The sequence below is a fragment of the Aedes aegypti genome, chromosome 2, assembly GCF_002204515.2.
Source record: "Aedes aegypti strain LVP_AGWG chromosome 2, AaegL5.0 Primary Assembly, whole genome shotgun sequence".
Lineage (NCBI taxonomy): Eukaryota > Metazoa > Arthropoda > Insecta > Diptera > Culicidae > Aedes > Aedes aegypti.
In genome coordinates, this window is record NC_035108.1 from 15,528,369 (window position 1) to 15,553,374 (window position 25,006).

The 25,006-nt window shown below is 37.6% G+C and overlaps 1 protein-coding gene across 4 annotated transcripts; it reads right to left on the reverse strand.

Moving 5' to 3' along the window:
- Nucleotides 1–7,753: 7,753 nt before the first annotated feature.
- LOC5578221 (zinc finger protein 729) lies at nucleotides 7,754–13,805 on the reverse strand. 4 transcript variants are annotated; one of them, XM_021840012.1, is made up of 8 exons: nucleotides 13,637–13,805; nucleotides 13,308–13,574; nucleotides 13,109–13,231; nucleotides 9,703–10,140; nucleotides 9,258–9,635; nucleotides 9,143–9,201; nucleotides 8,938–9,112; nucleotides 7,754–8,874 (listed from the first exon to the last, which is right to left on the reverse strand). In XM_021840012.1, exons 1-8 carry the CDS (start codon nucleotides 13,679–13,681, stop codon nucleotides 7,909–7,911), a joined length of 2,451 nt encoding a protein of 816 aa, XP_021695704.1. In that variant the 5' UTR covers nucleotides 13,682–13,805; the 3' UTR covers nucleotides 7,754–7,908. The 4 variants fall into 4 exon arrangements, with proteins under 4 accessions (XP_021695704.1, XP_021695705.1, XP_021695703.1 ...); XM_021840013.1 differs by having other exon boundaries at nucleotides 9,279–9,635; nucleotides 13,637–13,804; XM_021840011.1 differs by having other exon boundaries at nucleotides 8,938–9,201; nucleotides 9,279–9,635; nucleotides 13,637–13,804.
- Between the last annotated feature and the right edge of the window lie 11,201 nt (nucleotides 13,806–25,006).

Sequence of the window (25,006 nt, forward strand, 5' to 3'; positions counted from 1 at the left end):
ACAAAATAGAATATAAAACAATCACGGTCGATACCATCGAATTTCTTCTTCTTCTTTCTGAAGTTACGGACGTTACAGAAGCCTGCTTCTCAACTTCTCATGAGCACTTCCACAGTTATTAACTGACAGCTCTCTTTGTCAATCGACCAATTTTGCATGTGTATATCGTGTGACAGGTACGATCGTACTCTACGCTCAGGGACGTCGAGAAAATTTCCTTTACGAGAAGATCCTCGACCGGCTGGACTCTAACCTACGACCCTCAGCATCGTTTTGCTGAGTATCTGCACGTTTACCGTTATGGCTATCTGCCCCCCAATATCAAATTTACTTTATTTTATTTTTACATTGAGTATTTTGCTTAAAATTGAATTTATGTCATTATAATATTTGTTTTTTAGTAGTTAGTAGGACTTAAAGATCTTAGACGGATAGCTTACATATTACAGGGAATTTAAAAACCCGTTCAAAAACGGATTGCCAAAATCAGGTAATTTACCATATTAAAGCATGAATTTGTCTTTTTAAATTGTTACATATATTCCAGCTATTTGAAAAATTACATAGAACAATAAAAAAATCGAATGTATTTAAATATTTGGAAACTATCAGATTTGAAAAAAGTGACACAGACAATGCTTCTTATAAGACAACCCATAGGACAGCTGCGATCAGCAGGCTTTTTAGTTAGCCATGCGTTTTTAAAGTTTCGCAATCGGTACCGTTAGATTACAAAGGAAAATGTAAAGCTCTGACCATACTCGTAAGTTTTGTTTTCCCTTTCGTTTCGGTTGAATGGGCACTTTTAGCTGTCAACCCTACCGTGGAAAGTTTCCTGGAAAGCATTATGTACGGTTATGTCCTTTGAATCGACACGACGAATCAACGGCAGCATGCAACGCCAAATGGCACAGTCGTGATTCATTCATGACGAAAAAAACACTGCAGCGGGAATTGAACCTACACTTCTTCGATTGATACAGCTAGTTACTTTGCAACACTATAAGCACGGCAATGAAGTCCAGATTTTAATTTTAAATATGGTCGCCGTTAAGTCAGAGGGGACCAAGTACAAAACTTGAGAAAATTGGATTATTCTCTCATTAGATGCAAAATTACTTTACCTCCGTTACACTTTGATCAGATTTGAAGAATGCTGTAAACTGCGAGAGATATGTAACAAATTTACTCTGGATAATCAATAAAAATCAATAAAAGTGTGCAGTCAGAGAGGACCAAGTGCTTATTATCATAACAGCGAAAATGATCAGCGCGCTTAGGAATGCGAGGAAATGAAAGACATTTCAGGAGATTTGTCAGATTTTTTTACATCGAATCATTCTTCTACTTATCCATCAATAGAAATTTATAAATATTACATGATTCGATGCATTTGATTTTGATTTTTGACCATTTACCATATTCGGATGGGTGGTCAGAAATTGCAACAAATTCTGTGCAGACAGAGCGGACCAAGTGTTGAAAAGCAAAAAAATGATTGATTACTGCATTTTTTGAGTCAATTTCAGAGTCCGATAGAAGTTTACGGTAGTTATATGGTGTATGTATGGCATGTCCTACGATACGCTTATTGGACCAGCATATTTTGGTCGGTACTCAAGATTTTCACTTGGTCCACTCTGACTGAACGCATATTTGAATATTTCTGATCTTTAACGCTCTGACCCTGCAAAACCTTAATTTTCAAGCTATCGTAATGCCACTGATTTTGGTATTTACTATATGGGTTATTTAAGGATTTACGATACTGGTGTCGAAGGGCCTTGATAATCTGTTTATCTTAGAGATATGCACCCAATTTGACCATGCAAGCATTAAATGATTGTTATTTTTCAAGAAATTGTTCTGTCAGAGTGAACCAGCTCACTGAACGGTGGTCTTTGGTTCAGTCAGAGTGGACCAAGTACACATAGTCCATCAAAACAATCGTTCTATTAGAGGTTTGGATTATGATTTTTCATGATTATCACTTCACATTATATCGTTTGAAAGTAACATAAAGACGTGTAAAAATATTGAACCGAAATTTAAATGAGTTCAAAAATTACAGAGCTTTAGACTTTAAACCCATTTTTCTCAAAATATCAAAAATGTCACTTGGTCCACTCTGACTTAACGCCGACCATATATCAGTCTCAAAATTCAAGATTTGGACAATATATTTTTTTAAGAAAATATATCAGTCTCAAAATTCAAGATAGTAGTAAGCAAATAGTAAGCAAATGTTTTCAGCTCCAGTTGTCCAACTTCATAAATATTATAGCAGATATTGAACCAGCATGCATTGTAGAACACCAAAATGGATTATCGCTTCAACATGATACTGACAGATTATCAAAGTTCATTCAAAATACCGTTTTGATTCATATTACGGGCACTTAAGGCCTCAGGGAATTATAACACAGCATAGAGCATACAAAATAAATCATTCTGTATGATTTCTCAGCGTTATTGAGCGTCGGAAACCCTTAACTTTCGAATGGTGGATAAAAAATGCGCTTCCGCAACTTGAATATTTTTAAATAAATCGTAATGTATGGCCTTTTCATGCTTCTTATTCCGGACGCTTCCTCATTTTGTCTCATATTCCGGACACTTTGATTCGATTTCCGGACAGCTCATGAAAATCATTAATAGAAAAGTCAAATCATCAAGTGAAATAGTTGAACCACTAAAGAGATGTCTAAGGCAGTTGGTCATTATAAATTTGGATAGATATTTATGGAAAATGCTTATCAAAACGAGCCTCGAAAGTGTAAACTTTTGTACGGCAAAAATTGAAACATTTCGCGTGAAATGTTTCCTATACAAAGTAGAGTATCCATTGTTTTTAAGTCTATCTAAATCGTTTCTATGCCCACTATTACGCTTTTTCCCAAGCCCCTAGTACATGCACTGTCACACTTTCGTGCACCCCACTGCCCTAAATAGTTGACGTAATTTTTTATCGTTCCCCAAAAATTTTACAGTTTCTTAAACTTTCTGTTTCTTAGGAAATTTAAGACAATAAATGTCATTCCCAATCTAATTCTAATATGAACTTATAAATGCGTTAGCCAGCGTTCTTCCTGATTCAATATCACTTCTGTAAGCTGACGTAAAACGCATTCGCCGAGCTGGGAGTAGTGATCTTCAAGGCAGACCATCTTCAGCATCGCATCAGTCTGAACACGACAGCCAGTCACTGTACATGAAGGTCAGCCAAGAGTCAGTGGCGGGATGGCCAAGTGTCTTCAGTGGTATTCGGATCATTTATAAAACCTGGATCCGCATTCTATGGAACAACTTCAAAACTGACAAAACGCAAATTTTGTCATTATGTATCCATTATGTATGTCAGAATTGAAATTTGTACAAATTACCGATGATAAGTTTAAATTAATATTTTTTTTTTTCACATATTTACAATTCTGTATGCGTGGACCTCGGCATCGAACTTGATTATATTCAATAAAAGAAGCGTCCAGTTAAACCTACTATACAACTCTCTTTATTTTAAATGCAAATGATGGTTGAAAATTTTACCTATAACTGCGTTTATAATTATCATGGCCCAACATTAAAATTTACTGCACACTGCACATTGGTCCCAAAGCCATATCTAGGAAGACAAAAATGATTGCGCCTAAACCGTCAATTTTAGATGTATGGTGTCTTCAGCAAAGTTTCTCCATATTTTTCAGACATTTTTTTCAGAGATGTGAAATTAGGGTGGCCCACATGGTTTACGAGATCAGCACATAAACTTTTTTGCTGACGCATTTAGGATTACACAATGTTCTACAATGTTTTAGAACAACAGATTTGGAGCAACTTTGCCGAAGAACTCAAATTACTATCTCTTATGGTTCGCGAGTTATGATTTTTTTAAAACAAAAAAGTTATGGTGGTACTGAAAAATCAGTTTTTTCTTGATAACTTTTTATAGGATAATTTCTCGTTGCCGAAGCAACTACTGTTCTATCTCTTATGGTTACGAAGTTATCAGAAATTTTCTTCGAAAAAATTGTTGCTTTCAAATGCCGATATCTCCGAAAGGCGCAAACGGATTTTCAATCTTTTGTCGCCATTAGAAAGATTATTTCTTTCTCTGTTTATGGTGAAAAAACTGTGAGGACGTTTTTTGTTTGAAAAGATTGACAAAATTTTGAAAATGATATGTTTTTCAACCAAAAATTGTCCATAACTTGAAAAATATTCGAGATAGCTCTTTGGTGCCTTCAGCAAAAATGTGCAAAATTGAAAGTTCTGAAAGTGCTTCATACAAAGTATTCATAAAAAATCATTGCTTTGAGATATATTCACCATAAACCGAATTTTATATGGTAAAGAAAGCTAAAAAAAGAGATATTTGCTGGAACAACCGGAATAACTGTATGTAAAGTCATTTAAAATTGAAAATATATGTAATGAAATAAGATCGATCACAGTAAGCGAAATGTTTGGAGTTAGGGAAAGTTAGTTGCTGAAGCAGTTTTAACAGTGATCCATGGAACATTAATCCATAAACGGTGTCTTGTTATTTCACGCGACATAATGTTTGTCCAGCTAACCTATGCCGTGGTTGGTTATAAATGGCTTACTAAGCAGAAGGTCATGCGTTCAATACCGGTTCCGTTTTTTTATATTATCAACCCCAAATGATAAGAAAACGTATACTTTGAAGAATTCCTTCAAATTATTAAAACCTTACTTCCCGTGATATCCTCCCATAGAAATATAGAAGTATCTGTAATTATTCTATCTGGGCATCCAACTTATCCCTTTCAATTCAATCAAATCCAATAAATCTGCCACAACGAATTAGTCAGGGCAGCATTCGCCTGTTGAAGAATGCGTGAATCTTGAACAAGAGACAGATATAAATACCAAATATCTGTCTAAGGTCACAAACCAGAAGGTGGGCCTTGATCACTTGAAAACTGCTTCAGCAAATAATTTTTCTTTTTTCAACTCCTTAGATTCCGCTTACTATGATCGATATCAATACATGTGTATTCAATTATAAATGACGTACATACAGTTATTTCGATTGTTCTAGCAAATATCTCTTTTTTCGCTTTCTTTACCATATAAAATTCGGTTTATGGTGAATATATGTGTAAGCGTTGATTTTTTATGAATACCTTGTATGAAGCACTATCAGAACTTTCAATTTTGCACATTTTTGCTGAAGGCACCAGAGAGCTATCTCGAATATTTTTCAAGTTATAGACAATTTTCGGTTAAAAACATATTATTTTCAAAATTTTGTCAATCTTTTCAAACAAAAAACGTCCTCACAGTTTTTTCACCATAAACAGAGAAAGAAATAATCTTTCTAATAACGACAAAAGATTGAAAATCCGTTTGCGCCTTTCGGAGATATCGGCATTTGAAAACAACCATTTTTTCGACGGAAATTTCTGATAACTTCGTAACCATAAGAGATAGAATAGTAAAAAGTTGCGCATTCAAAAGTTCTAAAAGTGCTCGGAACAAAGTTTTTGCGAGAAATTATCGTGTAAAAAGTTATCAAGAAAAATTTGATTTTTCAGTACCACCCTAACTTTTTTGTTTAAAAAAAATCATAACTCGCGAACCATAAGAGATAGAAATTTGGGTTCTTCGGCAAAGTTGCTCCAAATCGGTTGTTCTAAAACATTGTAGAACATTGTGTAGTCCTAAATGCGTCAGAAAAAAAGTTTATGTGCTGATCTCGTAAACCATGTGGGCCACCCTAATTTCACATCTCTGAAAACAATGTCTGAAAAATATGGAGAAACTTTGCCGAAGACACCATACATCTAAAATTGACGGTTTAGGCGCAATCATTTTTGTCTTCCTAGATATGGCTTTGGGACCAATGTGCACTGGAGTTATTTTTATCTTGCATCAACAATAATTGAAAAAACATTTTTTATTCGTCATCAACATTTTGACTGCTTCAGTCTTGCCTTGCCACCATGGTAAAAACAACGACCAAAGGTGTTCGAAATAAATGCTTTAGGAAGTCTGGGCAAATAAAGTGGTTGTGTACATTTAATTTAAACCATCAACATCGCATTTTTTTACCACAATGCTGTTTTCAGTGTAGTCACGAGGACATGCACGCCCAATGCTAAAATCGGTGTGTTTGGCCGACGGGCCAACAGATGGCGGTAGTGCGTATACGTCAAACACGAACAAAAACGATGCGAGCGCTGCGGGTGGCGGATTGGCCACCTACCATATTTTTGAAAGGACCGTTGAAAAGGTAGTCCAAGGACAATGATGAGAGTGTGACGTCTGTTTGTCTTTGTTAATACGATTTGTTCGGAAAATTTAGGAAAAAAAACAGCAAGTCAAATTGTCCCATAATTAAAAGTAACTGCATATAATATAAAACTACCGGTTGTACTAGTTTTCCCTGAATGTTGTTTCCCCGAACGCCAGTTCCCCGAATATTCCGTTTCCCCGAAAAGTTTTTGGAACTCATAATTGTCATATCTTTATGCATTTCAGGGTGGTAAACGTACTGGTCCTCTGATATGCACCCTTCTTTTTTTGATTGGCGGTTCTTACGAGTTTTACCGTGCTCAGCATTTTAAGCAACACGTGTATAGCCGAGAATTACCAAATACCCCCTGCTTATAATTGCTTCTCCTTCTTTCTAATTCATTATCCTACCACTGAAAACTATTATAGCGCCTATTTAAACTGCTCCACTTTTCGGGCAAGTACAGCCACCCCACAGTTATGGATCAACTAAGGTTCATTTGTCATAATAAAATATGATTACAAATCATGGTGACGTTGTACAAAACAAAACTACCTCCCTGGCAATGCAGAATATAGTTATTTTCGAGAACACGCATCACAATTTAGCGATTATTTACGAAAAAGTGTCGATTTTGATAGAAATTTCAACCGTTGCCTATCCCAGAGTCTATGAATGGAGTCCAATTTGTTATGCTCACTAGCACCACCTAGCGGTAAATTTCCCAACTTTGCGGAAGATTGCTTATTTGCAAAACACGATTCTAGTCAAAATAATATAATTATGTAAAAAATCTTGATATTTAGTAAGAAAGTGGTAGGAAACAGTTAAACACCTTTACGTTTTTGCTCCTTCGCACCAGCATCAATGGTACATTCCTATTATAGTGAGTCCTATGGAAAATCAATGTAAACTTGGAACAGAAGTTAGCAAATACCACTATTACTGGAACATGTTCCAAAATAGAAGTAACGCTTTCTCAAAAGTTCAATAATTTTATCATTCTAAGATTATTTTTACGTGAAATGCAATAGAAAAGCTTTCGAATAACGTCTTCAGATGCAAAAAAACGAGCTTCCGTTAGTTTTTGGCGATTTTTTATTAGTAGATGAAAAAATCGAATTTAGTACTATACCATTTAATTCCACTAGAGTTTGTATCCTACAGATACGCTTATTTCGACCTCAACTGTAAGGCCGTCTTCAGTGTCGTGTACTAGACTCGACTTACTCCTTTTATTCTTCAACCCGTTACTGCAACCTCTTTCACTGGCACAGGCGCTTTATCTGTCACAAGATAAGCAATAAAGAAGGAATTAAAAGGTGAAAAATACTCAAACCTCCTTTTCTTTTTCTTCATCAGAGATACCGCATAGCAGGTTTGTAAATTCGTGAAAAAATACTGTTACGACACAACCAAGATCAGCAGATGCAGGAATAGAGGAGTGAGAAAGAGAGAATCTTAATAGAATAGTTGGAGTACTAACTCAAAAAATTAAACTTATCTTGAGAGCTTTACAGAGCTACTCAAAGTCATGCGAATTTTTTATTAAAATTTTGTGTTTCACTCTTCAACACCCTTGAAGATCTAGTAAAATGGTAAGCTGTGGCCCACTACAAAGATCGAAATCCACCAAAATACAGCTACACCTAGGACTCATCCATCTCCTGCTTGATCGTAACAAATTCTATTTGTGATGACTGAGCCTCTTTATCCAATGACTCAACATTACTGGTTCCTTCATCCCCGGCACTAGTCGGTTCATTCCAGTAGTGCATCCGTTGAATGTGGTTATTGAGATAGTGCTGATCTTTGAACCTGGCACCGCATATCTCACATGGAAAATTCCTATCCTGCACGTGCTTGGTCAAATGCCGCGTCAGTTGTACCTTCAGGTGGAACTTGTCCTCGCAATGGGGACACTGGAGCTGCGGATCGGTGTGACTCTTCTTCCGGTGATACCGGGCTTGCACCTTTCCGGCAAAACTTTCCCCGCAAATTTCGCACTGGACTTCCAGGTGGCATTCGGTGAAGTGAGCGTTAAGTCTCCAGTTGGCGTAGAACACCCTGGTGCAGTGGGAACACTTCAGTGCGGTTTTGGAAGTGTTCGAGGTGGCCGGACCGTGCCTTTCATCGATGTGAGATTGTAATCGCCACCGGTTGGAGTAGGTTTTGTCGCAGTGGGGACATCTGGGTTCGGTTTTAGCGGATTTTGGAGGATGTGGCGAATTCGATTGCATTGGATTGATGGATTGGATTAGTTTGTCGGTTGACGGCTGATAACTCTCATCTAGGAGAGGTTGTTCAGTCGTCGGTTCTCCAGTTATCAAAGCGATGTGATCCTTCTGCAAACCGTGTTTGAAGGCAAGTTCAGGATCTTGTAAGTAACAATCTTTGAAAGTGCTATGAACTTTCACCCATGCGTTCTCAATCTTGTGAAAGTTGGACGAGTGACTAATGAGATTGTCCAACTTGTTATACCTGTGGCCACATGTTTGGCAACTAAATTTACGATCGTTCAGATGCTTTGTGAGATGGACGATGTAAAACGTCTTGCTTTGGAGCTTCTTCGGACAGTGGACACATTCGAACAATTTTTGTGCGTGAATTTTCGTCTGCAATGGTTGAAAAACAAACAGTTGGGTTACAATCATTGAGAAATTTTGCCACTAACAAACCTTATGATCACGAGCTTCGGTCGTGCCATGTGAAGTTATTCCACAAACGTCGCAAACGATTGGCTCATGGCAACATTCTATGTGTCCAGTTACGATTTTTGTGTTCTTGAAATCTTTATCACAGTAGGGACACACGGTGCCGATTGGTTTAAGTACAACTGGTTTTGAAGTTTTCAGATCATCGGGGGGTTTAATGGATATTGACCCTACCGTCGAACATGGTTTTCCATCTGTTATGTCTTGAAGATTCGAGTTACACGTGATCTGCAAACGCAAGTTGTAATTAGAGGATTATAGAAGATTACACTGAGGAATTTTACATGACTGACATTTTTACGAACCTTGTGATCACTCGCTGAAACCGGTTCGCCATCTGACTCCGATTCCGTATCTTCTTCCTTGATTTGCTCTTTTAAAATCGCTCCGTTCTCGACTTTAAACTCATCCATGGCAGTGTTGTCACCTTGCTCACGTGCTTTTAGTGCCGCAAACAGTTTCTGGAAATGAGCATACGGATAGTGGTACCGTCTGTAGTGCTGAGCGAGATACCGCAGATCCTTGCACTGTTTCTCGCAAATGTCACACGGATAGCTGTCCGCTTTGAGGTGGGCTTGCAGATGCGGCTGATAGGTACTCTTCAAGTGGAACGTTTTCGGACAGTGTGGGCAGACGAACTTTGGTGTCCGGTGAGTTTTGGACTGTGGGAAAAGGTTTTGGGAACACTCGAAGCTAGAAGTCTGCTAGACAATATAAAACAAGTTTTACCTTATGATACGACATTCGACTCCTTCCTTCGAAGACGAGATCACATTGATCACATTTTGTTGGCGTGTGACAATCTTTGACGTGCACGGCCAGCGCAGCTGCACGATGTAGTTCCTTTGCACAGTGCGGACATTTCGTATCAGTAATCGCTTTTGATGGCAATTCAGCCATTGTTTTTTCTTCCACCTCCATATTATCACCTTCGGGTTCTTCCTCGGGGTTTTTTGGTGATTCTTCATTGCTTCCACTGCAATCATCAAATCTATCAACGTGCATTGGAAGATCTAGGCTAATAAACTCTTGCTTCACTAGTAAATCCGGTACGTCCGTTGTCCGTCGACTCTTACATTGATTCAAAGCATGATCAGTTTGTAGCTTTTTCGATCGAAAATGATCCCCGCATTCGGAGCATTTGAGATAAAATCCATCATGATCTTCCTGTAATAGTAGCAGCATTTTATAATAAAGCCTGTCCACTTCTTCAAGTCCACACATGGAGTCTCTGGTCAAAATTCCAGCTTATTTAATTAAGATTAAGAGATGCAAGCCTATAAATAGGTGGGGATTGCTCATCAAACCTTCCGGTCCGCCTCATAGTTACGTACTATTTGGTGCTGGGTGTAGTTCTTGTTTTTCCAGCTGTATTGAAAAGCATGAGCCATAGTCTTTGGCATACAATCGGATCTATCTTTAGCAGAAAAGAACCGAAATGTCTATCGACGACCGGTGATTGCTAGCAGATATAGTGGAGAGCTTGTCTTGAAACGTTCATCGCTTCAAGCTAGTTGAAAAACTGAATACACTGATTGCCTGTCGATCAGAGCCGAACTAGGCATAGATCGTATACATACATCTGAATCTACATGTCTCCGATGTATTACATCGTTCCAGGTGGGAGTTATCTGATATGTGAATATGGTACCATAACAGAATTTTCCATCTGAACGAAGTGATAAATCATAATATTCCGCAAACTGTATCACACATCTACAGAATGTATTGCGTGAAGTTAAGACACAGCAGAGTATTGAGTACATAGGACCAAGTCCCTGCCGGGTGGCGCGAAACTGATGAGCGATAGACAATAGAATCAACAACACTGCCATAAGGGATAGTAAGCATGTGACTATTGTCGAAACTATGATCAGGAGGCAAATCAACATCCCAAGATCAAATTTTTGTTACAACCCAATGTACACGCAAAAAAATTGTGCGGTAAAAACTACCATTTTAGGGGGTTAACTTAAGCGCTCGCACCGGCAATTTTCAGCAGACCAGAAATGCGCTTGATTTTACCATGTCTGTAATTGGAATCAGATTGTTGTAAATTATTTCCGTCAAATGTACCAATAATGCGGTGGGGTGTACCGTAAACATAGTAAATTGGTCTGAATTTCCATGGTAGTTTTAAGAACGGGCGTAGTCAGGTAAAATAGTTATTTTTACCACAGAATTTTTTCCCGTGTAGCTATTATTAAATTAGGCTGTAGAAAATGATAAATATCTGATCACTTTGGAACCTTGCAACAGGTAATAAATGCTCGTAGTCTGCTTTCTTCGAATACACATGTATAAATTGTTAAAATTGCCGAATCATACGTGGAATTTATTAAACGGATCATGAAATTAGGACTGAAATCATAATGATGATAGATTATCAACTTTCCTTTCGTCTTGCTATTTGTCACCGTTAGAATCACCAAACTGATTGGTTTCCCACTACTTACACCAATACAACAGCACGAAAACTGAAGTATTATAATCGCGCGTTGGAACTTTCAATATCCATATATTACATCAATAGTGAATTCTTGTATGTAGCCAGTATAAATAACAGAATCATCAACTTCTTGAACATTCTTTAACTGAAAACAGGATGCTTGTTTTATCAAACATGCTCAATCTGCACCTAAAATATCGGATCCAAATAGTTTTCTAAATAAAAATTGTGTCTAAATAAAACGTGTAGGCCAACAAAACATAATTGAGTAGGAGTTTACAAGTTACTTAGCACATGAAAAGCAGTTTAAATTAATCTATTACTAGATCAACACTAATGCTCACATTTTTATATTCTCATTTCATCATGGTCCTCATTGCTCGAGCGGAGACGAACACCTTGGAGATGGAAAAAATCGACAGCGCTACGATAAGGAAACGTAACAGATGAGAAACTATCGATACATTTATCAATTATAAAACCCCGTTTTAATGTTAACACTTTGTTTCTGTTTTTTTCTGTTTTTTTCGTTTCAGCAATCAAATAACCGAACCAACTCTATTATCTTTTCATTTCTTCTTCGTTATATTTATAGTCCTTCTGGCACTGAACCGAGTGGTGCGCCTTCCGCTTTCTTACTGGTGCTGTTTTTCCTGTACATTTGGCATAGTGTCGGAGGTGGTGTACTGTATTTGCTATACAACGCGCTACTTTCGATATTGTGCTTGGCGTGTGGGGAAGCAGTACTAGTGGTGAAGCGGAGGGCGCCATTCGGTTTAGTGCCTGGGGGACTATATCTATTTAATGTATCTGAAGCTTGTGGGACCGCTTTAATTCCGGCGCCTGCTTGTGGAAGATCCCGGTGTGCTAAACGGTATAGGACATGTTAACGGGGGAGGCTTGGTAGGTCCTCACCCAGCCCGTGTCTAGATGGGCGGATAATTGTCTGCCAGGGTGTGGATTGAGCAATTACAATTACAATTACAATTAAGAGATGCAAGCCTATAAATAGTCTCTATTTTTAAGGCTAAGTAGCCCGTCATTAATTTTGGCAGCCATGTTGACAATGCAGTTCGTAATTTCAAAGTGATAAAACTAAGTCCTCACAGTTCATATTGATCCGGAAAAGTATCACTATATGCGCTGATATGCAGAAAGTATGCTGATACTTTTTCAGATGCTTCAGTGTAATACCAACTGACTTTCTTTAATTCGAAAATGTGACATGATTTAGCAACCATCTTCAACGACACGTACAAATTTCAATGACGGCGTACTTCGGAAGGTCTCTAAAGCCTCTATGGACCAATGCATGAGTTCACTAATTTGACGTTTGAGCGGTGCTGAATTCACTCGTTGCCATGGTCACGTAAATAACACGGCACCGCTCAAACGTCAAATAATGAACTCGTGCATTGGTCCATTTCAATAAAAATGGTCTCTCAAGTAACTCTTGCTTCTTTGTTCTGCTTGCAGTGAATCCTAGTGTGAAATTCTAGAGCAGGCCTGCCCAACCTGTTTCTCTTTTTCGACATAAATGATTGGTGCGTTCGCAAGAATAGATCGATATGAACAAAATTAGTCTCAAATGAAAGCTTGCTAGTATGTCATTTAATGATGTTAAGATTCGAACAGGGCATGATTTCTGTATCATAGATTTTCGAATGAAATACACTTAACACTTACGTGAATATGCTCCCAATAATCATCGTCCTGATAACCTCGTTGATCGTTACACAAAGCGCACAGATGCAACCGGTAGCTGACCTTTTCTTCGCTACAGTACGAATCTTTACTTCCATTCGCTTCCTATTAACCGGATAAAAGTTCCTGATTTAGTTAACTAATAATGCCCTTCAGCCATCCAACTCCCAAGCCTCTTTACCTCATGCGAATCCAAATGATTCCAAAGTGCTTCCATGCTCAAATAGCTAGCGCTGCAAAGGCCACATCGGAACACCAATCGTGTCGAACATTTCGCCCTATGCTCGGGTAAATCATCCTCCGGAAACCGACCTGAGCATGCATCACATTCAGCCTCCTCAATTGGTTCTTTCTTGGGAATTATCACCATGCCGGTAGTTTGCTGCCCTACCTGATTCGAATGGCTGCAGTCCTCTAGGTGAACTACACATGAACTGCATAAGTGGTGCTGGAAAAATGACGATTTTTATAGAAAAGATGAATGGAGTTCGATTTCTGATAATTTCTTACCGGTGTCAATTGGGCTGCACCTTCCTTACAGAACGTGCAGTACATTTTGGATAGGATTATTGATAAATCCAAAAAAAAAACTACGTATAGGTATATTAGCACAATAAAACAAAAACAAAAAACAACAACGATGCACTTTTGTTGGGGTAGGAAGAATGCACTTTTCTGTCAATTTTTTCGCTTTATTTAAATAGGCCTATTCACATGACGTCTCAAATCAGCTGATCGGGAAGCACTATGACAGTTCTTCTATGAAAATGACAGGCCCGTGTTAGCACCGGTCCTCCACCGATGTAAACAAATGCATAGACGGATCTGTCACATGAAAAGGCCTATGAAGTTTCCCTCTTCTCTCACAGTTTTATTACAAGCAGGGGTGCCAGAAGATAGCAATAGTTTGATCTAATGTAAAATTTCCTGTACTTAAAACGGTGAACATGTGATTCTGCAAGAATTGGCTGGTATCCAGTTTTTCACATATTCTGAATCTACGTTAAAAATTGAGCTAGATTCCAAAGTTTAACAATTTTTCGTGTCCTGGAACTATTTTTAAAATGCGTTTGAAATTAGTATGGAAAACACTTTTTTGCAATGGATCATTAAAATAACCAAAACGGCCGCTATGGAAAGCATATACCGTGATGAATCAAAATCCGGACGGTACCAATATCCGCACACTCTAACAATATTCATTAATTAAAGGAAAAATTAAATGTTATTCTGCCAGTTTTAAATCACATCAGCTATTTATGATACTTCTGATCATTTTACTGTTTGTTTCGATCTAGTTAACATTGCCAAATAATTAATAAAATGAAAATAAGTTACGCTGCTCTGGCTGGACGTCATTTCTTCACAGCGCAATTTTATTCGGTAGTAGTGTTTACAAACACACGTCGAGTGTTTATCCGTGAAAAATATGTTTCATTTTCGTTATTAGTGAAGTGATTTCAACTCAAATAGAAATAAAACGATAGTTTTACTATTTAATTACATAACAGTCGTGGAATATGGTGTAAATGTGTATTGCGGGGTGTGAAAAGAGGGTGTCCGGGATTACGGCCAAATGTATCAAATCCGGACATTACATTATATCTCCTAGGTAAATTGAAGTGAACGAACATTTTAAAAGTGATAGTGAAGGAAAACCAGTCAAACAACTATAGAAGGCAGCGTGAATGAAAATGAAACGAATTATGGGGAAAAACTCTGTGATTTTTCATTACTACCGTTGAACTCTAACGAAGTGCAGTGCAGGAAATTCAAATACAAATTTCTCTCATCATTCCTGTTTTTGAAACACCGTGAGTCGCATAAATACTTCAAGTTGTATGATATATGGTATGTAAATAATATCTAACATAATTTTCGTTATTTTTGCGCAAATAAATCAATATCGAAACAGTTGTCCGGATTTCGATTCAAAAGTGTCCGGATTTAAAGACAACACTTGCTGCAAGTGTCCGGATTTAAGGACAAGATATGCTTCATCATTCTACCGATTTTCGTTATAAAATCGTTATTTTTAAGGTAAAATGTATCACTCTTATAAAAATCTGATGTAAAGTTATTCACTAAGTAATAGAACTTTAATTGTTTAGCCATAATACTTATTGAAAATGGTATTTAAACATTTGTCGCTGCTTAAGTGTCCGGGTATTGAAGCATCACGGTATGCATTCTATAGAATGCCGTGAAAAGTGTACTGCGATCTGTCAAACTTGGTTACCTTTTGCAGTATCAAGGGACCAAATGCAGTACTAGAAGTGGTAACAAATCTGAACCCGAATGGGACGCACCTGCTCTGATCCCAGATAAGACCATTATGTATTATACAAGAAGTATACATCATTTTCCAAGTTTTATTAGAAATAGTGACTGAATCTAAATCTGGTTTAAGTACAAACATTTTGGGATCAATTTTTTCATTCGTTGTTGGAAAAACTAATGTTTAAATGTATCTCCCGATATGTTTTGCCCCTCTACCAGCAGCATAATTTTTTTTAGCAACGAATTATTGAAATCGCGTTATCCTTGTTTCCGATATTTTTGCATCATTTTCGACCAGTTCTCAAAAATTTCTACTTTTTGCATCTGTGTCGATATAGATCATTGATCATTTGGATCCAATGATAATCCGAAATTCCTTACGGATTTAGGAGAAGTTTATAATTATGTTTTGGTGGCACTTTGGCTGTTTAAGGATCTAGAAAATTGAGAAAAAAAAGAAAAAAGAAAAAAGAGAAAAAAATCCTCGGAACATCTGCTTTGCTGTTGTAGTGCATTATACAAGCGCAGATCCAAATTTATAAACGGGGATTATTTACAACCAAGTGAAATTTGGACTTGAAATCCCAGTAAGGATGTGGGTTTTATTAACTCTATTTTGCCTGACTGAGAAAAGACGACGAGTGCTTAAGCTTATCACTTGATTCATGCTGGACAGTTTTAGTTTCTCTATGATGCGAAAAGTAAAAAGGGTCATGCCACAAAAGTTCAATCTAATGGACGCAGTGGCTTAACCTTCCCTATAAAAATAAAAAAAAAAAATAAATGAAGCTGCTGATAGAGTGGTCGACAGAAAGCCAAATATTCACATTAAAATATAAACAATCTACAAAATGAGGCTTTTATAAATAGCCCTTCAATAAAACCAAAAAAAAATAATAAAAAAATGAACTATATAAATAAAGGATTAATAGGAAAATCAATCAATGAAGGTATGGGAGGACGAAGAATTGCCCACCGGCTGGTTGGATGGCCTCATCCGCCCTATCTACAAGACTGGAGTGTGCCAATTACAGAGGAATTACCCTGCTGAATTCGGCGTACAAAATTCTGTCGTGCATCCTGTTTAACAGACTGAGACCGCTCGGGGAGTCCTTCGTCGGCGAATACCAAGCTGGTTTTCGTGAGGGCCGTTCGACAACGGACCAGATGTTTAGCTTGCGAATGATCCTAGACAAATTCCGGGAGTATAACTTGCAGACTCACCATCTGTTTATTGATTTCAAGGCGGCGTACGACTCAGTGAAAAGAAATGATAACTAAGATTATTATTATTATTCGCTTAATGTTGCCACCGATACCATCACAAGGATCTTTTCCATGTGAGGTTGGGAAAAAGTGCCATTCTGCTTTAATTTTAAAATCATTTTCATGGTTGCATACATTTTTGAAATTTGACATTGGACATAAAGTATCATCGTACCTGCCACACGATATACGAATGCGAAAATGGCAACTTTGGTAAAGAAAGCTCTCAGTTAATAACTGTGGAAGTGCTCGTAAGAACCCTAAGCTGAGAAGCAGGCTCTGTCCCAGTGAGGACGTTAATGCCAAGCAGAAGAAGAAGAAGAAGAAGAAGGCAATGCAGAATATAGTTGTTTTCGAGAATACACATCAAAATTTCGCGCTTAGCTTAGCTTAGACTGACTACACATATCAATGGTTGCTATTCCGTGATTGACCGAAGTCAGTGAAAATGCACAAAGAATCAATTAGAAGTTCGGCTGGGATTGGCCATAATCTTCTTCAGTGTGCATAATTCAGTGCCTCTATTTATACAGGGTCAATAACGGCGCCGGCCACGTCCTTGCAGTCAGGTGGGATTGGGGAAGGAATGTTAGTGTGTAACCTTTGCTATTTGGAGACCGTGTTTGCCTCTGCATCTCCACAAAGGTTACTGGGAGGGATGTTTGTTAATGGGGAGGATCGTTGGGTCACAGGATTCACTTTGATAAGCGATTAGACCATGATAAATAATTATTTGTGAGATATAAACATGCTTATATTTAAATATAATATTTGAATTTGATATGAACAATATCAATGTAGAGAAAAATTATGCCGACACTTGAGGTGACGAACCTGTAGGGATAGTGAAAGGCAAGGAATAAAATAATTCAAATTTAATAAGGATTTGCTCGATGTTGAAGAAAAGATACTGATTCAGATCATAGTAGGCAGTTGTTTCCGAGTATGAAAAGCAGATGTCAGTTTGTTGGTTTGTTTTGGGGAAAATAAACGTGTTTCTGTGAAACGAGTGAACATTGGTGTTTGAAATATAAAAAGTATTACCGAAATCGTGTGAAAAATTGGCCTGAGAAAAAGACAGTTCACTACATGGCGCAGCTGCTCCCACAACAAATAATGTATCAAGAAGAGCGGGTGGCTAAATCGTTTATTGGTATAGTTTTCCTTAATTGGTGTGTATTACATCAACAAGTGTTCCGAATCGCCTTATCAGACAATTTATGCTGCTTCTTTTTCCGAACTGGAAGTGAGTTATGAGTTTGGACAGAAATACTTCAACAATCTTTCATTTGCAAGTGCAGAAACGCGTGGATTTTTATGGAGTTCCAACGTCGGTAACGAAACGACAAAAGAGGTGATCGTTGCATAGCAACCATTGATGCATAATAATTCTAAGGTAGGTGACACACAGAGCGTTGAATGTATGGAGACGCGGGTCAAAAATCAAAACTGGAAGATCTAGCCACATCAGCACCTCGGTATGTAAGGAACAGTTGTTATTGGTCAAAGGATCTAAAATTTGCATAAATGACATATGTTGCACACATAATCGCAAAACTGCATCATGCGCCAATTTGATTATTTTCCATGGAAAAATACGAATTGTACCTAATTTACGTAAGACGTAAGAATTTTTATGCAAATATGTCACTTTTTACTCGTAACTGCAAAAGTGACTTTTACGCAGTAATGATTTATATAAATATAATGATAATAATAAAAATAAAGATGAAATACATACATTATGAAGCAAAACTGGTTCAAACAGTGTTTATGCAATGTTATGCATCCTTTTATATTGGAATGTGAGTATAACATGAAGTTGAAAAAGAAGTAGGAAAAAAAGAAAGCAGAAAATGTATGTATTCTTGGTTTGTCATCAATATGAAGCATTTATAAGATATCAATACCTTTGGATACGAGTTAAATATGAAAGTAGTAATTATAGTGAACGTCAAAAAATATATTTAAAAATAAACAATTATGCTCTTTATATATTTACTAATTGGTGAATTAGAAATTTAGAGCACTTATTTAGCCTATGTGGTATCAAAGAATGCATCTAAAAATATGAAAACAGGCCAAAATCATAACATCTGTAAAAGTAGGTTCCTTAGCCGAGTGGTTACAGTCCGCGGCTACAAAACAAAGTCATGTTAAAGGTGCCTGGGTTCGATTCCCAGTCGGTCCAGGATCTTTTCGTAATGGAAATTTCCTTGACTTCCCTGAGCATAGAGTATCATCGTACCTGCCACACGATATACGAATGCGAAAAATTACAACTTTGGCAAAGAAAGCTCTCAGTTAATAACTGTGGAAGTGCTCATAAGAACTCTATGTTGAGAAGCAGGCTCTGTCCCAGTGAAGACGTAATGCCAAGAAGAGGAGATTATAAACTAAAAAAAAGTCTCAACACACTCAAACAGAGTGTGAGAGTTCGGTCAACAAAATCACCGAATTTGATCTGTAATTCACTAAATTACAGACTTTTCGGTAATCAAGTAGTTTTTGACAGCAAAACTACCGAATTTCGATAAATTGACGTGAATCTGTCATACTTTTTACTGAAGCGTCTGTAATTCGCCAGCATTACCGACAACGGTGAAACATTCAACCGATGTTTCGGTAATTAATCTGCTAATTTACCGGAATCGGTAAATCTGCAAATTGGCAGCACCATGTCATGTGTGTTAGTTTTTTTTCTGGTGGGTCTTTGGAAGCAGCTGCAAACATTTTGTGTAAAAATTATTAGGATGAAGGTAAGCATAATAGTTTTTTAATGGTCTAGACAATAATAAACAAAATTATTTGCAGTACGCTGCTAGGAACCAACACGTAGAAGCCGTTTTGTCCGTCCCGCATTAGTTGCAACGTAGCCAGCTTTCACCAGCAACAACGACAGCCTCATTCTCAGTATTGCTTGGTTCTGGATCTATCCGTGTCGTAAAGCAGTTTAAACCCGAATGAATATCGTACAATCATGAAGATTGAATAAAAATATGAGATTATTGTGATATTTTGTCTTTTTGTATTGTGATGATGAGAAGCAGGGGGAAAAACAACCGGGGGTCATGGATTACATTTTTTCGGTAAAAATTATTTAGGCTCGAAAATTCAAATTACCGAAATTCGGTAATCAATTCGTTTACCGAACCGATTACCGACCGTTCAGCTGTTGAGATTTCGGTAAATAAATTACCGACTTCGGTGATTTGAGCTAAGTGTGAAGAAATCTAAATATTGTAAAAGTTGAAACTGTTTCAGAACATGTCCCCTGAGAATGTAGAATATAAAAACCTTGAGATGGTAGCTCATAAAATGTGCATCTCCTGAGTATGTAGACAGTGCATCATAGAGGGACTGCCCTGAGAGCATAGCTAAAAAAACAAGTCACCTGATAGGGTAAAAAAACGAGTCCCCTGAGATGGTAGATTAGTAGATAAAGTGAGCCAAAGTAGTTGACTAGTAAGTGAGTTCCCTGATAGATTACCTAACAAGAAAAACGAGTCATTTGAGAGAGTGATTACTCAAAGAACCAAGTCCCTTGAGAGGGTAACTAATGAAAACAGCTAGGGTAACTAATAAAAAACCCGAATCCCTTGTGAGGGTTCCTAATAAAAAGCAAGTCCCCTGAAAAGGGAGGCTAATAAAAAAGCGAGTCACCTAAGAGAGTAGGCTACAAGAAGTGAGTCCCCTGAGAGGGTAGGTAATAAAAACGAGTTCCCTGAGAGGGTATCTAAAAAAGAAGTGAGTCCCCTGAGAGGGTAGTCTGCAGAAAGTGAGTCTCCTGAGAGAATAGGATGAAAAGCGAGTCCCCTGAGAAAGTAGGTAATAAAAAAAGAGTCCCCTGAGAGGGTAGTCTTCATAAAGTGAGTCCCCTGAGAGGGTAGTCTTCATAAAAAGAGACCCCTGAGAGGGCATCCAATAAAAAGTGAGTCCCCTGAGGGTAGGTAATAAAAAGTGAGTCCCATGAGAGGGTAGTCTTTATAAAGCGAGTCCCTTGAGAGGGTAGGTAATAAAAACGAGTCCCCTGAGAAGGTAGTCTTCATAAAGTGAGTCCCTTGAGAGGGTAGGTAATAAAAATGAGTCCCCTGAGAGGGTATCCAATAAAAAGTGAGTCCCCTGAGAGGGTATCCAATAGAAAGTGAGTCCCCTGAGAGGGTAGTCTACGAAAAGTAAGTCCCCTGAGAGGGTAATCAAAAGCAAGTCCCCTGAGAGGGTAGTCTTCATACAGTGAGTCCCCTGAGAGGGTATCTAATAAAAAAGTGAGTCCCCTGAGAGGGTAGGTCATTAAAAGCAAGTCCCCTGAGAGGGTAGTCTTCATAAAGTGAGTCCCCTGAGAGGGTAGGTAATAATAAGTGAGTCCCCTGAGAGGGTAGTCTTCATAAAGTGAGCCCCCTGAGAGGGTAGGTAATAGAAACGAGTTCCCTGAGAAGGTATCCAATAAAAAGTGAGAGGGTAGTCTACAAAAAGTGAGTCCCCTGAGAGGGTAGGTAATTAAAAGCAAGTCCCCTGAGAGGGTAGTCTTCATAAAGTGAGTCCCCTGAGAGGGTAGGTAATTAAAAGCAAGTCCCCAGATAGGGTGGTCTTCATACAGTGAGTCCCCTGAGAGGGTAGGTAATAAAAACGAGTCCTCTGAGAAGGTATCCAATAGAAAGTGAGCCCCTGATAGGGTAGGTAATAATAAGTGAGTCCCCTGAGAGGGTAGTCTTCATAAAGTGAGCCCCCTGAGAGGGTAGGTAATAGAAACGAGTTCCCTGAGAAGGTATCCAATAAAAAGTGAGAGGGTAGTCTACAAAAAGTGAGTCCCCTGAGAGGGTAGGTAATTAAAAGCAAGTCCCCTGAGAGGGTAGTCTTCATAAAGTGAGTCCCCTGAGAGGGTAGAATAAAAACGAGTCCCCTGAGAGGATAGTCTACAAAAAGTGAGTCCCCTGAGAGGGTATCCAATAGAAAGTGAGTCCCCTGAGAGGGTAGTCTACAAAAAGTGAGTCCCCTGAGAGGGTAGGTAATTAAAAGCAAGTCCCCTGAGAGGGTAGTCTTCATACAGTGAGTCCCCTGAGAGGGTATCTAATAAAAAAGTGAGTCCCCTGAGAGGGTAGGTCATTAAAAGCAAGTCTTCATAAAGTGAGTCCCTTGAGAGGGTAGGTAATAAAAACGAATCCCCTGAGAGGGTATCCAATAAAAAGTGAGTCCCCTGAGAGGGTAGGTAATAAAAAAGTGAGTCCCCTGAGAGGGTAGTCTTCATACAGTGAGTCCCCTGAGAGGGTAGGTAATAAAAACGAGTCTTCTGAGAGGGTATCCAATAAAAAAAGAGCCCCTGAGAGGGTAGGTAATAAAAAAGTGAGTCCCCTGAGAGAGTAGTCTTCATAAAGCAAGTCCCCTGAGAGGGTAGGTAATAGAAACGAGTCCCCTGAGAGGGTATCCAATAAAAAGTGAGTACCCTGAGAGGGTAGTCTACATAAAGTGAGTCCCCTGAGAGGGTAGGTAATAGAAACGAGTCCTCTGATAGGGTATCCAATAAAAAGTGAGTCTCCTGAGAGGGTAGGTAATAAAAAAGTGAGTCCCCTGAGCGAGTAGTCTTCATAAAGTGAGTCCCCTGAGAGGGTGGGTAATAGAAGCGAGTCCCCTGAGAGGGTATCCAATAAAAAGTGAGTCCCCTGAGAGGGTAGGAAAATAAAAGCAAGTCCCCTGAGAGGATAGTTTTCATAAAGTGAGTCCTCTGAGAGGGTAGAATAAAAACAAGTCCCCTGAGAGGGTAGTCTACAAGAAGTGAGTCCCCTGTGAGGGTATCCAATAAAAAGTGAGTCCCCAGAGAGGGTAGTCTACAAAAAGCAAGTCCCCTGAGAGGGTAGTCTTCATAAAGTGAGTCCCCTGAGAGGGTATCTAATAAAATAGTGAGTCCCCTGAGAGGGTAGTCTTCAAAACGTTAGTCCCCTGAGAGGGTAACTAAGCAAAACCAGCGAGGCTTACTAATAACAACATCTAGTCTCCTGAGTGAGTGGGTAATAAAAAAAAAGTGCATCCCATGAGAGGGTTGTCAATGAAAAGCAATGAAAATTTGTAATCAAAATAGCAAGGGTAATCACAAAAGGAACCGGAAAGGGTTACATGAGAGGGCAACTAATAGAAAAATTATCGTCGAATAGAGTACCTGAACAAAACCAAACGAAATGATAAACAATAGAGTAGACATACAACAAGTAAAGTGTATTGAGCCATTTTAGATAATCAAATAATTTTTATCTTACGCTTTGATTGAAACATCTGGAAAAAGCTAATTGAAGTAGCACTTTGAGAACTAAGGTGGACAAGAAAACAGAGAAAGAATTTGTAAAACTGTTTGGTTCGTTTGAAAATTTAAATAATTTTAATTTTCTCTTACTTTGATATTCTTAGCATAGCTAACTCTCCGCAAAGGAACAATGAAAAAGGATTAGATCATATTAAATGTATTTAGTCATTTGAAAATTGAAATATTTTTTCGTAATCTAAGCTTGGAAAAGAATATTCGAAGAAGCTGAGAACAAAGGTAGACGATAAAGTAGAGTTAGAACACGTGAAAAGTATAGCCGTTCCAAGTAATTTTGATCTCTTATGCTCAATGTGACGTTCTGATCCTACAAAACTCTTTCCAAAGATAGACGATGCAGCAGAATTAGAACATTTAAAGTATTTTTTTTTATCTTTTCTATTCTCATTGATGTTCTGAGCCTGAAAAACTTTATCCAATGATGCATTTTGAAAACAAATATAAACAATGAAGTAGAAACATGTACATGTGTTTAACCATTTAAAATTTTAATTGGTTTTTATCTCTGATGTTCTCTTTGGTGTTCTTAACCTGAAAATCTATTCGAATTAGGATTTTTAAAACAAAGATAGACGATGCAGTAGAGTTAGAACAAGTAAAGTGTATTTAGCAATTATAAAAAAAAACTAATAATTTTGATCTTTTACGCTTTTTTTGAAGTTTTGAGCTTGCAAAACTATTCGAAGTAGCATTTTGATAAAAAAAAAAATATAGAAGATGAAGTAGAGTTAGAACATGGAAAGTGTATTTAGCCATTTAAAAATGTATATATATGAACTAGCATTTTGAGAACAAAGATCTACGATGATGTAGGGTTAGAACATATAAGTATATTAGGCCATTAAAAAATAATTTTGAACTTTTAAGCTTTTTTTAATGCTGTGAGCTTGGAAAACTATCCGAAGTAGCATTTTGAGAACAAAGATAAACGATGAAGTAGCGTTAGAACATGGAAAGAGTATTAAGCTTTATAGAAATTGAAATAATTTTTATCTCTTATGATCTCTTGATGTTCAGAGCCTGAAAAACTCTGTTCGAAGTTGCAGTTTGAAGAAAAAACATGATCAATAAGGTAAACATGTAAAGCGTAAGAAATTAAAAAAAATGATCTCTGATGCTCTCTTTGATGTTCTGAGCCTGGAAAACTCTATCCGTAGTAGTTTTTTAGAACAAAGATAGAGAATTAGGTAGAGTAAGAATATCTATATAATATTGATCTCTTATATTGTCTTTGATGTTCTTAGCCTGTAAAACTCTATCCGAAGTAGCATTTTGAGATCTCAAGTATACAATGGAGTTTAGTTATAACATGTATATAGCAATTATAAAGTATAAGTATGAAAATGATCTATTATGCCCATTTTGATATTCTAAACCAGGAAAGCTCTATCCAATGTAGCGTTTTGAGAACATTAGAAGTAGCATAAGTCTAGAGGTAGAACATATTAAGTGTATTATTTCATTCAAAAAATCTAAAAATTTCAAATATAGCTGTTCGTCCTACTCGTGTTCAAATTGGGTACTACTTCTAATACTGCATCTGGTCCCTTGATACTGCAAAAAGTACCCATGTTTGACAGATCACAGTACAGTTTTCATGGCATTCTAGATTTTGCTCTATTACCTTATGTTCCATAAAATTTTGGCAACTGTTAGGAACGTGGAGGTCTTTATTTTGTCTTTGATAGTATTTTAAGTCTACAGTTCTCATTACGAAATTACTAGATGTATAGAGCCTTGCAAAATCGTACATTTTTTATTTATTCTAAGAAAATATTAAGGGTTAAGTTTTCTGACAATATATAAGTGTTAATCTTTTAATATAATTTTGATATTGAGTCTGAAAAGCTCTAATCAAAGCAACGCATTGAGGACAGAAATCATCTAGAAGGTGTAAGATGTCGGTGTAATTTTATCTTAGAATGATTTGGAATTCTCATGCTTATGCTGGTCTTGTGCATCTATTCGTTTCCATTGAAGTTTTGAAGATTTTATTTTTTTTAATACTCCAATCAATGCATTTA